At 38.3% G+C, this 15,716-nt stretch overlaps 1 protein-coding gene across 1 annotated transcript in view; it reads left to right on the plus strand.

Annotated features, from left to right (window-relative positions):
- The first annotated feature begins 1,150 nt into the window (after positions 1-1,150).
- Positions 1,151-15,716, plus strand: part of FMN2 (formin 2) — a 464,655-nt gene continuing 450,089 nt past the window's right edge. The window contains 1 exon segment of the mRNA XM_020982044.2: positions 1,151-2,822. Within this exon segment, the coding sequence (XP_020837703.1) occupies positions 1,247-2,822 (1,576 nt within the window). The 5' untranslated portion in view covers positions 1,151-1,246.

A 15,716-nucleotide genomic window follows, 5' to 3' on the forward strand; every position in this document is an offset into this window, starting at 1 on the left:
GGAATGAAACCTTTGGAACATCCCTTAAACAACAACTTAAAGAAAATATAGTATGTTGGGTTGTTTGTTGCAAAATATTTACATATGAAGAAGGGAAATGTTTTTCCTGTAAGATTTACAAGTGGCCAGGGCTAGGTTGGGGCTGAGAGACACTCATTTGCATGGTAACTTTGGATTTAATTTGTTTACTGCCAAGGGTTCTTATAGGAGGAGACAATGGTGATGTGTTTAATATTGATGAGTTTAACCTCTTGGGAGGTATAGCATATGAACTCTCCTTGAATACAAATGTTGCTTGATTTATATGGTAAACACATGGAATTTTGAAGATTAACATTTTAATTAACACCTTGCCTCATGAATCATTCACTTTCCTTATTCCCCACCCCGGTTGTAAATCCCCCATCAGAAAATCAATTTTTGAAAATAAGCATTTTTGTCATGGCAAATAGAGATTGCAGCAACCATGAAGAAAATAGAGTCTAACGGATAGTCTCTTCTTAGCCATATGTTCAACTAGATGCTCAGTTATTAAACACACTATATTCATTCATTCAAAAAAATATTGATGTTCATGTCTCTAAAGGCAGCAGATCTAGCCTTGAGGTGGAGAGAAACTAAGTGACAGTAACATTATGGTGCATACAAAATTCAGAGTTTGTCTTTCCTCCTCATTCTTCCTCTAAATTTTTTGTCTTTAACTTTTCCTTTTTTCTTTTTTTTCTGAAAGGTCTCTGGACTTTGAAGTTCTGAGATTGGATATTCCGGTTGACAAGCTCTTAGGGCAGAGACAATGAACCCGATTCATAAGTTAGAGGTGAAAGTCCCTGGGAGGCACACAACCTTTCTTGAGCTTCCTTTCCTAGCGGGGCAAAAGAGAGGAAGAGGGGGCGGTGGCAACCCTCCCAGAGAGCAGCCTAAGCAGCAGCTGCGTCAGGAGCAGCCATTGGAAGGAGCTGTCTGCGGCGGGGAGTGCTGCACTGAGCATGTTCGAGCCCATCCTAGTCCAAGCTGCAGCAGCAGCAGCAGCAGCAGCAGCCACAGCAGCAGGAGCCGCCTCTCATTATGCAAAGCAGCGGCTCCGGCAGATGGAAGAGGGGCCAAACAAGAGCGCGTTTCCTTTCCTGCTGGGCAGTTTGCACATTGGCCTGGCTTCCCCAGGAGTCTCCTCCAGACCAAGCCGGGGAATGAAAACCTCTGGGATGGCCTGACTGCGGGCTGGGCGGCATTGCAGCGGGATTGCAACATGGGAAACCAGGATGGCAAATTGAAGAGGAGCGCAGGTGATGCCTCCCTTGAAGGAGGGGGAGGTGGTGGCTGTGGCGGGGAGGATGCTGTTGGGCCCAGGGATACTGAAAGCACCAAGAAGGGGAGCGGGGGCAAGAAGGCGCTGGGCAAACATGGAAAGGGGGGAGGGGGAGGTGGCAGTGTTGAGTCTGGCAAGAAGAAGAGCAAGTCGGACTCGAAATCCTCGGTTTTTTACAACCTGCGGATCAGGAAGAACCTATCTAAGGGAAAGGGGGGCGTAGGTTCTCGGGAAGATGTGTTGGACTCCCAGGCCCTGCAAACAGGGGAGCTGGACAGCGCTCACTCCTTGGTCACCAAGACCCCTGATCTCAGCATGTCTGCTGATGAGGTGGGCCTGTCAGATACAGAGGGCACGGACCCCTTTGAAGTCACCCGTCCAAGTGCGGTAGGGCCTGCAGGGCTCGGGGTTCAATCTGCCATAGAAGGGGATTTGGAAACAGCCCCTGGGGTGCAAGATGGACAAAGGACCAGTTCAGGCTCAGATACGGATATTTATAGCTTTCATTCGGCCACAGAGCAGGAGGACTTGCTCTCAGACATTCAGCAGGCAATTCGACTCCAGCAGCAGCAACAGCAGCAGCACCAGGGCGGTGCGGTCAGCTCCGGGGACTCTTCAGCACCCCTGGGTTCTGTTCCTCTCCAACCGGGGGCCTTTCTTGGCCTGGACCACTTTCTACTGGGGCCCGTTAGTAGGGCTGGGGAAGCACCAGGGAGTCCAGACACGGAGCAAGCTTTATCTGCCCTCTCTGATCTCCCAGACAATTTCCCCTGAGCTTCCAGTGCAGGAGAAGCCACTGCCCCCTAGCGGCGTGGATTGGGAGGTCACTGCCCCGTGGCTACTCTGCCGCCAGCCACAGAGTCTCCTTCTTCCACTGCCTTTCCCTTCCCAGAGCCGGGGTTGGAGGAGACTGCAACTGTACCCTCTGTTGGGGGAGCAGGAGATACAGATGATGATGAGGAGGATGCATTTGAGGATGCTCCCCGGGGTTCTCCTGGGGAGGAGTGGGACAAGGGCACCCAGGAGACTCCCTCTGAGGTAGCAGAGGAGGTGAGTGAAGTACCAGGGGCATGCCCAACACCTCCCCAGACGGACAGCCCTGCCCCTAGTCCTCGTTGCTTCAAGCCTTACCCACTAATTAATCCTTGTTACATCAAGACCACCACTAGGCAACTTAGCTCACCCAACCACTCACCTTCACAGTCCCCCAGTCAGAGCCCCCGGTTTATGAGAAGGCTGGAGCCTTCTTTGAGCCGGAGTCAGAGGGCTACCTTGGCCTCAAATGCCACTCAGGTCAAGAAGCACAAGACAAGTGGCAGCAGCCTGGTCGGGGGACTCAGCCGTTCTGCTGACTGGACAGAAGAGGTGGAGAGAAGGGAGCCCAGGGTGGGTGGCTCAGCAGACCTACTTGAATGTGGGGCAGCCCAGGAAGGAACTGATGGAACCCCCCCAACTCTATCCAGAAAGTCCTCAGGAGTGCAGGCGGCCACTGATGGCTTCCAGAATGTATTTACAGGTGAGTTAGCCTCTCCTACCTTTTTCTCAGGCTTCCACTGTTTCTAGGACCCTAGTACTGTCATTCATATCACAATCCTCCTCTTACCTCACCTTTTAAAAAAAATCTGTACCAAATTTGTTGTGACTTTTTTTTTGGTTTGTTTATTTGTTTGTATGGGTTGTTTTATTTTTTTTTCCCCAATCCTTTACTTCCTGCTGCCTTCATTCCAACCAGTAGGTGAAGTCTTCATATGCCCTGTTTGGTCAACAAGAGCACATGATCTTGAAAATATTTGACAGACTACATATTTTCCTGACCTCTTGCCCTCATTCTCTCCTCTTCTAAGCACAACACTTTGATTAGCTGTGTTGTCCCTATTTATATTATGCCTTGTATCATATGCTTATTTCTGTATGTATATGTGTCTCTCCTTCCCCTTTGATTATAAGCTCCTTGAGGGTAAGTATTGTCAATTTTATTTTTCTATCTTCAAAAACTACTATAGTGACTTGTACATAGTAGGGATTTTTACCTTTATTGAATTGAATTTACTACAATAATTGAGAGGGACAAAATTACTCCCATGAAACATATGATCAAAATTAGCCATTGCAAGGACACTCATTTTTCTTCCTAACTGGCAAATCCATAATGTTCTCTTCAGTGACAGAGAAAAGTGATGAATTTGAATGACTGAAAGACATGCTTTATTAAGATTTCATCACAAACTGAAAGCTAGCATAGAAGCATAAAACAGCCTTTAATTTTGGGTTTTTTTTTTCCTAATTCTCCCAAGCTGAACTCTGTTCAAAATAATTTTCCTACTTCTGCACCTTTGCCCACACCATTCTTTCTTACTTGATACACATTTCCCTATTGCCCTTCCTCTCCTCTTTCTGGTTCCAGCTCTGTGACAGCTTTATATATCTCTTTAGCCCACAGTAATCACATTTCCTCCATAATCATTGCAGTTAATCTCCTTTTCATGGTAGCCTCAGTCTTACAGGAATTTGGTTCAGATTTAACTGCTCCTCCATAACATTTAAATAGTCTTTTAAAGTGTATTGATACATATATACCAACTCCAAAGGGAGTAGTATAATAATTGTTTGGTTTTATGGATGAGTCAATACAATATGCACCCTGAAGTGGATGCCAAACACATACTGCAGCACTTGGCCATCCTTTATGTGGCTTTTGTAACAGATACCTACACAGACATGCCAATTAACCACAATTGGAGGGTCAGTGTATTGCAGTAAATGTTGAACCACCTAAGTGTTATCTTCTCTTGTATGCTTAAGTCAGAGCTTTTAAGTCTCAGGGCCTTGCCTTCGGAATGCCTTAATAAATTGGCAGACTGACACATGTATACTTAATGACCTTTTCCTGAAGTCTCCTTTCAACTAATGAATGGGAAGTTAAATTAATAGTCATTCATGGGGGAAAGTTTGAAAATGAAGCAAGTAGAAAACCCAATAAAAGTGGGATTTATTAATAAATGTCTATGTATGTTGAAATGATTTGTGACTCTTATCAATGTGTGAGGAAAGCTTCCTCTTAACTGATACCTCTAATGAGTAAATGCAAAAGTAGTAGATCTGAATGACTTACTTCCATTGCTTGAATTCTTATTATTTATGCCACTGTTCTTGTAGCATATGAGGAATACATGAGAGATAGCATGGAGTGGTGGATAGAATGCCATAAGAGTCAGAAAGATGAGTTCAAATCTAGCCTGACACTTACTTGCTATGTAACTCTGGGCAAATTATTCAACTTCTCAGTGATTCAGATATCTCCTTAGGACTTATCTAATAAATTATAGGTTATAATCAGCATTAGTGGAGAGTATAAAGAGTACAAATTTTGTGGTTAAGAATAGCATATTCTATTTCTTCATATGATCCCTTTCTTGCTTTTCTCCATTAACTTCTTTGCATGCATTATTTAAGAAAACTATAAATAGATTTGGAATCATCCATATATTTATAAAATTTAATTATGGTATCTTCATAGGAAAGGGGTCACAGAAATTAAAGTCTTATTCATTTCTTAGCCTTTGTGAATTTCATAAAGATAAATATAGTTCTTACTGATAAAAAATTTAAATATTGAACCACACATGTGTAGTAACTTACATTTATACAATGCATTACAAAAGCTGAAAGACAAAACTTCACTATACTACCATTGATGAAGTTACTGATAATGGTGATCCTTGCAGTTACAAATACTTGGAAGTTATGTAATTTGAATTAGTATTTAATCAGTTATACTGTAAAAAACACATTTACCATTTATTAGTGATAAGTTGATTTTTTCAGTAAAATTTAATGATTATTTTCATTCTTACATCACTTATATTTCCCAATATTTGTCCCTTGCCTTACTCTAGAAATAATAAGACTTTGCAGGAGTTGGGGCAAATCTCACTGGTAAAATGTGGGAATGATAGCACCTACCTTACAGGGTTTTTGTGAGGAGCAAATGAAATAACATATGTAAAGTGCCCTATAACCTTAATGCATTATAAAAATGTTAGCTATTAAAGATGCATTTTCTTCAGTCTATGTTTTAACAGTTGAAATTGCATGTGAATCATGGGGCTTTGAAGCAAGGGGCTAGTTAATATCAGGAGCAGCCTTAGCAGCAAACCATCTTCTTGAAGATGACTAGCCTTAGAAAATTCTGACCCTCTGTTTTGCCTTGCAATGAAAAAACTGGGGACGTAGTGTATGCACGTAATATAAATTGTCTTCAAAATGGTTTTGGTTGCTTGATCTTTATTATATTTTCTTTGACTAATGAAAATAGGTAGTCACATGTTCAACCTGTGGATTTCCATATACATATACATGAGATTTTTGTCAGCATGGAGAACTCCAAGCATTGAAAGTCTCACCACAAAGTAAAATCATAACCTGAATATGACCTTAGTAGTTAAGCTAGCTATAGGCTTCTGCTTGAGATACATAGAAGTTGTGATTTGCCTAGGGTCATACAGCTTTACAGTATCAGACATTTGCTTGAATTCAGGTTTTCCTTATTTGAAGCCTAGTACTCCATCCACTTTGTTTACCTTTTAACCACTTTATATTATCTACTCCATAAATATTATTAAAAAGAAAGGTGGCTATTTTTCCCTCCCATTTTGCTGAAGAAGAAGTAAGGGAGACACAGAAGTGAAATCACTTTCTCAAGGTTATATGGTGGTTCAGTAGCAGTCCCAGAAATAGAAATCTTCCGATTTCAGCTTGGATGTCTAATGTCACAAGAAAATTTTAACATTTGTTTTAAAAAAGAGATTGGTTCTATTGTATTTGCAAACATTTGAGGGACTTTTATGGTCTCTACATTTTACATGACACCATCTTTTTTTATTTTAAAACCATATATATATATATATATATATGTATATACACACACACACACACACACACACACACACACACACACACTATTTTATTATTTTTTCCCAAAACTTTTTACTTGGGTACCATTGGCATAATATTCATTATATTTCTTTCTCTCTTTGCAAATCACTTGGATGACATGCTTCCATGTGGCAACAATGTAAATCCACACTTCTTCCAGGGGTCCTTTATTTATCAACCATTTGCTCATTATTTAGGCATTGCTTCTGATTTTTTCCCGCTGCTTACCTTGCTATGTCCCTGAAATATCCAGAGGCCAAGAGAGCACTTGCTGTGTCCTGGGGGAATTTTCTCTGTCCCTTGTTATATGTGTATTTGGATCAATTCACTATATGCTACCTTGGAAAGCAATTTTAGGCACCTTTTATTTTAAGCCACAGCCCTACATAAAGGAATAGGTGTTTTTCTCTTTGTACTGACTAGAGAACATTAGGAGAAAGTTTATAAGTAACCTGTTTTTGAGTGTATTAGAGAAAGTTGTTGTTCATTTTCTTTTCTTTCTTTCTTTTTTTTTTGAAACTTTACATCATTTAACCCTTCTCTATTTCCTTGTTCTAGGGAGCAGAAATGGTTTTGCTATGCTACCAAGAAATAATGTCATGGGGAAGACATTCAAATTGAAACTACCTTACAATCCACTCAATATGAATGCTTCCAATTTTTAGAAAAGAAAGGGATATGGAAAATGAGAGATTTCATTAGTATGCCATATACGTAAAGCATATTCCACAAAATGCCATATATCTAAAGCCATCAAAAAAATGAGGTATCTTTTCCCCTATTTTCCAGACTACTGATGCTTACCTTTTAAAGTGTCAAAGAGGGTTTTTACTTGTATATTTTTGATGGAAAACTTTCAGAAATATTCCATTCTTCTAGGCTTCTCTGTCATAGGAGGATTCTGAACTCCTTTTAACCTTTGCTTGATGACTCCAGGTCATTATTATGAACATGCTGTCCTGCTCTGGACTATAATACAGCAATGCCCTCAGGTCTGTTGAGCTATGTTGGGCTATTTGTCCCTACAGCAAATGGACTAAGATTGCCATGCTTTTTGAGATTTTGTATCTGGTTTTAGTAGTATTTTTTCTTTTGTTTGTTTTTTCTATACTCCTTCCTGTCATCCTTTCAGCTGTTACTACTTAGGGCTATCAAATGTGCTTTGTGCTCAACTAAGCTTGTTAAAATTGCATATGGAATAAGAGAAAAGACCCTCTGAGGGACTCTCTTACAAGTAAACAATGCAGGGAATTTGGTGGATGAATTTGGGGATGTGAACTTTGACTACTTAGCCCTTTTCAATAAATCTACTTTTGCCAGGTATGATAGTGCATGCTTGTAGTCCCCTCCTGCTATGAACACTGAAGCTGGTAGATTACTTGGATTCAGGAGCTCTGAAATCCAGTGAGCTATGCAGGTTGGGTGTCCACACAAAGTTTGACACAAATATGGGAAGGCCCTGGAGAAAAGGAGCCACCAGCCTGTCTAAGGAGGATGAAACTGCCCATGTCAAAATCAAAGCAGGTAAAAGCTTCTACGCCAATCAGTAGTGGAGTCAGGCCCATAAGTGACTGCTGTACTTCCTGTCTGGATGAGATAGTGAGCTCTATGACTTAGGAAAAAAATACATCAGTTGTCTTAGCTGGGTCTGTCTAGCTAGCTGATGAGTACCATTATTAAAATGGAAAGAACATAGCATTTGCTTAGTAGAGAATTGGCTTTGAATTCTAGTTCAGTCACTAACTAGCAATATATCTTTGGGCAAATCATTGCCTTTCTCTGGCCTTTAGTACTCACCTCTTTAAATGTGGATATTGGGCTAAATGGTCTTTTAAGGCCTCTGGCAGTTCTGCCAATCTCTGATTCTTTCATGTATGTCACATATCCTGTTCTAAAGGTGAAGAATTCTGAAATGATGTGAAATCAATACATTTTCAGTGCTAACAAAATAAAACCACTTACCTTGCATGTAAATACTCCTTTGTAAAATTCCATGCTACAGTTTCAATTATGCTGGAGGTCAGAACTCAGCATATAGTGATTTTTTGTTTTTTAAAAATCTACTTTTTTTCCTCCAACAAGCTTATTTTGGAAAAAAGAAAGAGATTGGATGGTTTTTTTTCCTTTTGGGGGTTAGAAAAGGTGCAGGTTAAGGATGGAGTATAAAATAGAAAATAAATAAAAATATAAACTATTTTGCCAACTGTTTTATAATGACAATAAACTAGTTCACAGGAAGGCTTATACAGCAACACAATAAAGGCTTAAAGACTGATGGGTTCCCATGGAAGGCTGAAGTTTTAGTCTCTGGTATTTGGAATTTAGACTACAGTCATTATTTAGGTAGATCACTGAGTAGGTAATACAGTGCATGCTTTAACCAGATTTGAATAGTAGTGATGTATGCACAGCTTTTTCAATATAACCTGCAAAAAAATCACACATATGCTTTCCTTGTCCCATGGTACCAGCACTACAAGATCTTTTTATATCCAACAGGGATTTGGTGATTGTGGCAAGTGGAATTATTAGCTAGAAGGAATACTATTAAAGCATTTTTGATTTGGTCAGAAAATCCACTTCCAGTTCTCCCCCTCCCCTACTTCTGTAGGTATCTAGTATTCAGAATGTGGATCTGGATGGCAGTCAAGCAATCCACATACCTTTCAGTGATGACTTTTAATGACTGCTTTTTGAGCTGATGACTGGTCTCGTCTTTAGCGCATTTAAGCAGCTGGATAGATGCCAAGTGTATTTGAAACTGAACAGGTGCTTTCAGACTTACGATGCCATAGGATGCTATTGAAAGAGGTGCTGGAATTATACTAGTGGAGGGTGCTTATAATAGTTACTCTGGTATTATGTGAATGTTATTTATATCATTTCTCTTGATGAGGAACATAGGTTTTGAAGCTGAGAGGTACCTCAGGAATCATTTTATAGTCCAAACCCTTCACCTTACAGAGAAGAAAGTTGAGGCCCATAGAGGTGATCTGCTTTGCCTCAAATAACGCAAGTAGTAAGTGTGAAAGCCTAGTCTTCAATCCAGATCTATTGACTCCAGTAAGAAGAGCTGCTTGCAGTAAAATACACTGGGACTCTCTGTACCATGACTAATATTGTGTTCATGTTTTTCTGCTTTTGTCAAGTGTCAGTCATACACTAAATATTTATTAAATACTTCTACAGTCAAAATGAATTTGCACTATAAAAAATTTTACACTTGAAAAACTATTTTCTTAAATAGGTAAAAACAAATACTAGGTGACAGAGTACTAGGCCTGAGGTTAAGAAGACTTATCTTCATGAATTCAAATCTAGCCTCAGACATTTACTGTCTGTGTGTCCCTGGACAAGTCGCTTAACCCTGTTTGCCTCAGTTTCCTCATTTGTAACATGGGCTGGAGAAGGAAACGGAAACCACTCCAGTATCTTTGCCAAGAAAACCCCAAATAGGGTCACAAAGAGTTGGACACAACTTAACTCAAAAAAAGAAAAAAAGAACAAGCACAGACATTTCACTAGAGAGCCAGAGCAGCCCTAACAATTAGTTATGTCATTTCCAGTTACTCCAAATAAAAGGGAACATTTCAGAAAGTCATTTCAACTATCAGATAGTACAGAATGAAGACAGCTGCCTATTTTGTGTCCTTATTGCCTAACTAGGACATACAGGCTATCTATCTCTTCATTTTCCAACTGGCTAAACTCCTTTGGACTTTTCCATCATGCCCCCAGGAGCTTCATCATCAGCGTCCTCATCATCCTAAAAGACTGAATCAGCTTTGGCACTCATACCTCATCAGTATCCTCTGCTTCTCTGATTGGAGGGCAGAGCAATGAACCTAAAACTACCATATAAGGCAGGGACTGTCTTTTTCTTATTTATCCCTTACACTTAACATAATGCCTAGCATATTGTAAGCACATAAATATTTATTGACTGACCTCGATATGCTAAAAGAAAATCTTTCCCTTCAACTGCATCATTAATCCCATAAGCAGATGGAGCGTTGCAAAAAGAGTCTTCCTTCCTCATTCTTCTCATTTTCTCAGAAACTTTTAATGGTTCCTCATTTGCTATGGACAAAGTAGGAAAGTTCAAACATGTTTAGGGAATGATAAATAGATCAGTTTGTCTGGAGCAGAGGATGTGGAGAACATGGAAAGGAGAGGTCATGGGTAACCTGAATAGAAAAGGAATAATAACAATAAATACCTGTGGATTGATTAGTTAGTTGAAGTATCTTCATGGAGCTTACAGTATCATCTACATACAAAACACACTTGTTATTGTTGTTCAGTTGTGTACAACTCTTCCTCATGCAATTTGGGGTTTTCTTGGCAAAGATATTGGAGTGGTTTGTCATTTCCTTCTCCAGCTTATTTTAGAGATCTGGAACTGAGGCAAACACAGAGAAGTTATTTGCCCAGGGTCATATAGCTAGTAAGTATCTGAGACTAGATTTGAACTCAGGAAGATGAGTCTTCCTGACTCCTGGCCTACTACTCTGTCCACTGCACCACCTAGCTGCCCCTCAAAACACATACAGACAGTAATAATACACAGTATAAAACCGTAAGTGTAGTAAAGAGTTGAAACAACATGTTATGTGAGTTCTGAAGTAAACAAAAACCAGGGAAGGCTTCACCATGGTGGGAACATTTAAGTCCTTTAAAAAATGTTCTGAAATTCAAGAGACAAAGAAGGGGAGGAAGGGTTTTCTAAGTTTAGGGAATAGAATATATGCAAAGGCATGGAACTAGAAGAGTGTCAAACACGTTCAGAAAAATAGAGAGAGAGAATGGCCCAGTTTATCAAAAACATATACTGTCTAAATGAGAATTAAATGATTTAAGTCTGGAAGGGTAGGATGGTGTCAGACTGGAGAGGGTCTTGACTGCCTGGCAAAGGGGTTTGAACTTTTACTAGGGAGGCAATTGGAAGCCACTGAAGGTTTTTGAGCAAAGGTGAAGGAGGGAATAGAGCTTTACAGAGTACCTACTCTTTGCAGGGCACTGTGATAAATATTTTTACAAATATTATCTCATTTGATCTTCACAATGACCCTGTGAGGTAGGTGCTATTATTATCCCCATTTTACAGTTGAGGAAACTGAGACAATCAGAGGTTAAGTGACTTGGCCCTGATCACACAGCTAGTAAATTTCTGAGGCTGGAGGATTTGAACTTCGTTTTTCCTAACTCTGGACCAATCCTTTCTCCCCTGTACCACCTCAATGGGTATGAAAGATCAATTAGAGGCAGAGAAAGAATAGTAATAGGAAGATCTACTGGGAGGCTGTTGCTGTGGTCCAAGGTAGGTGGTTGAGACATTGTGTTCTAGGGTGGTGGCACCAGGGAAGGAGAATAGGACAGTTATTTTATGGAAGTAGAAATGGCAGGACTTGGTAACTCTGAGGAGTGAGAAAGAGTAAGAAGTCAGAGATGTTGCTAAAATTTTATACATAGACATTATAAATCTGGGAGCCACAGGCAGAAACAGAGAAGTCATAAGGAGAAAGCACAGGGGCTTTTTTGGGGGAGGGGATAATAAGCTTGTAGTAAGCACTACCTGGAGAATGTCCTTTCAAGGTTACTCTTATCTCTCTAAAGGGAACATAATAGGATATTAAATCTTCCTACAAAATAGTATTTTGAAAATGCATTGCTTATATTTATTAATGTGGATGAAGTTGACTATGTCCATGCCAGCAATGAAATCTATTTATATGTTGGAATAAAGATATTTTTAGACCTAGGGGTGGCCATACAGAAGATGGAGAAAATGATGATGGCAAATATTATTGCCAATAAGATTTTGTATGTTCAAATGTTAACTAAATTTTAAGGAGAATTTGATTTGCTGGATGGTTAGTTTGTGGAGTGAACAGTTTACATCCAGATGTTTGCATATGGGAGAAAAAACTCAGCTTGTGATGTATGTACTGGGGTCAGTCCTATTTTACCGTAATACATAAATCAAGGGGCCCATCACGTGTGACCCAGGGATTTACAAGAGTAGAAGTCTATATCCAGTCCTGCCACCAGATAACATATTATTGAGCAAGTCGTTTAAATTACAAGTGTCTTATTATGTAAGTAATAAGATTGCTCTAGTATCTTGAAAAGAAGGGGGACTATATAGGTTTAATTAATGGTTGAGTCTAAAGGAGTCTCACAAAGATACAATGAAATGATGCCATTAATTCTATGAATTAACATACTACAGTACATTTCATTTTTGGGTTTTATGTTTACTTTATTTCCCCTAGTATTTGTAAATATTTTCCATCCCACTATTTTAGAAACTAGATCTGGAGTGGCTTTTTACACTGCCATTTAGGGCTTTGTATTTCCATTTTACAATTTACTCAGGAAATAGAAGCACAGAAGGGATCCCTTGAGTTTTCAAAGGATATGTTTTCTGACCTTTAAGCAGGTTTAGCCTATTTGGAGAATGTGCCACATTAAAAACAGATGAAGTAGAATGGGCCAATTTCACAATTTAAACTTAGAAGGATTTTTAATACTTTATGGGTAGTTTTATAAACCAAAATACCCTCAATTGGTTTGTTGTCTTAACATTTTTATTTAAAGTTTTGAGTTCCAAATTTTTCTTCTTGCCTTCCCCTCCCCTGCCCTGAGAGAGAAAGCAGATATAGGTTATACAAGTGCAATTATGTAAAACATTTCCAGATTAGTCATTTTGTTCAAGAAGGCGCAATTAATTTTTTTAATGAAAGAAAGTGAAAAATAGTAAGCCTCAGTCTATATTTAAGCAATATCATTTCTTTCTCTGGAGGTGGATAGTGTCTTTCATCATTAGCCTTTTGGGATTGTCTTAGATCATTGTATTGCTGTGAATAGTTAGGTCAGTCACAGATCTTCATTAGACAATATTGCTGTTTCTGTGTACAATGTTCTCCTGGTTCTGTTCACTTCACTATGCATCAGTTCATGTAAGTCTTTCCAGGTTTTTCTGAAATCATTCTGCTTGTCATTTCTTACAGCACAATAATATTCCGTTACAATCATATACCACAGCTTGTTTAGTCATTCCCTAATTGATAGGCATCTCTTTTATTTCTAGTTCTTTGCTACCACAAAAAAAGCTGCTAGAAATATTTTTGTACAAATAAGTCCTTTTCCCTTTCTTTGGATGTCTTTGAGATATAGACATACCCTTAGTGTTGCTGGATCAAAGAGTATGCACAGTTTTACAGCCCTTTGGGCATAGTTCCAAATTGCTGTCTAGAATGGTTGGGTCAGTTCACAACTCCACGAACACTGCATTGGTGTCCCAGTTTTCCCACATCCCTCCAACATCCAACATTTTCCTTTTTTGTCATATTATCCAATTTGATAGGTGTAAGGTGATAACTCAGAGTTATTTTAATTTGTATTTCTCTGACCAATAGTGATTTAGAGCATTTTTCATATGACTATAGACAGCTTTAATTTCATCATCTGAAAACTACCTGTTCATATGCTTTGACCATTTATCAATTGGGAAATGACTTGTATTTTTTTTATAAATTTGACTCAGTTCTCTATGTATTTGAGAAATGAAGCCTTTATGAGAGATACTTGTTGCAAAAATTTTCCCAATTTTCTGCTTTCCTTATAATTTTGGTTGCATTGGGTTTTCTGTGCAAAAAATTTTTAATTTTGCCTAATCAAAATTATCTATTTTACATTTTGTAATACCTTCTATATCTTCTTTGGTCCTAAATTCTTCCCTATTCTATAAATCTTACAGATAAGCTATTTCATGCTTTTGTAATTTGCTTATGATATCACCTTTTAAGTATAAATTGTGTACTCATTATGACCTCATCTTGGTAAAATGTGTGAGATGCTGGTCCATACCTAGTTTCTGCCGTACTGTTTTCTAGTTTTCCCAGCAGCTTTCATCAAATAATGAATTTTTGTTCCAAAAGCATGGATTTTTGGGTTCATGATATACCGGATTACTCTGGACAGTTACTATAATGTAATTTGTACCTAATCTATTCCACTGATCCATGACTCTATTTCTTAGCTAGTAACAGATTCTTTTGATAATTACTGCTTTATAATACAGTTTGAGATCTGGTATGGCTCAACCACCTTCTTTTGCATTTTTAAATTGAATCCCTTGATATCCTTGAGCTTTTGTCCTTCCCGATGAATTTTGTTATTATTTTTTCTAGCTCTAGAAAATATTTTTGACAGTTTGATTGGTAATGACACTGAATAAATAGATTTATTTGGGTAGAATCATCATTTTTATTATATTGGCTCAGCCTACCCATGCACAATTTATATTTTTCCAATTTTTAGATCTTACTTTATGTGAAAAGCATTTTATTGTTTTGTTCATATAGTTCCTGGGTTTGTCTTCACAAGTAGAATCCCAAGTATTTTATATTGTCTACAGTTATTTTAAATGGAATTTTTCTTTCTATCTCTTGCTGCTAGACTTTGTTGGTAATATATAGAAATGCTGATCACTCATGTGGGCTTATTTTATATCCTGCAACTTTGCTAAAATTGTTAATAATTTCAAGTAGTGTTTTTAGTTGATTTTCTAGGATTTTGCAAGTATAATATATCGTGGAGAGGGATAGTTTTGTTTCCTCATTGCCTATTCTAATTATTTTAATTTATTTTTCTTGTTTTATTGCTATAGCTAACATTTCTAGTACAATATTAAATAATAGAGGTGATAATGGGCATCCTTGCTTCACCCCTGATTGTATTGGGAAGGCTTCTAGCTTATCACCACTACAGATAAATTATTACTTATCATTTTAAAGTGTGCTGCATTTATTCCTATGCTCTCTAGTGTTTTTAATAGGAATGGGTATTGTATTTTGTCAAAGGCTTTTTCTGCATCTGTTGAGATAATCATATGATTTCTGGTGGTTTGCTATTGATATGATCAATTATGGTGATAGTTTTCCTAATGTTGAATCAGCCTTGCATTCCTGGTCTAACTCCCACCTGGTCATTGTGATATGTTGCTGTAATCTCTTTGCTAGTGTTTCATTTTTTAAAATTGCATCAATATTCATTGGGGAAATTGCTCTATAATTTTCTTTCTCTGTTTTGGCTCCTCCTGGTTGGGGTATCAACATCATATTTGTGTCATAGAAGGAATTTGATAGGACTTCTGCTTCACCTATTTTTCCAAATAGTTTTTATAGTACTGAGGTTAATTGGTCTTTAAATGTTTGGTAGAATTCATTTGTGAATCCGTCTGTTCCTAGGGATTTTTTTTTCCTTAGGAAGTTCATGGATGGCTTGTTCAATTTATTTTTCTAAGATTGGGTTATTTCAGTATTTTATTTCTTCTTCTGTTAATCTGGGTAATTTATATTTTTATAGATATTCATCCATTTTATTTAGATTGTTAAATTTATTAACATATAATTGGGCAGAATAGCTCCTAACAATTGTCTAAATTTCCTCTTCATTGGTGGTGAATTCA

The sequence above is a fragment of the Phascolarctos cinereus genome, unplaced genomic scaffold (assembly GCF_003287225.1).
Source record: "Phascolarctos cinereus isolate Bilbo 61053 unplaced genomic scaffold, phaCin_HiC Scaffold_5;HRSCAF=322, whole genome shotgun sequence".
NCBI lineage: Eukaryota > Metazoa > Chordata > Mammalia > Diprotodontia > Phascolarctidae > Phascolarctos > Phascolarctos cinereus.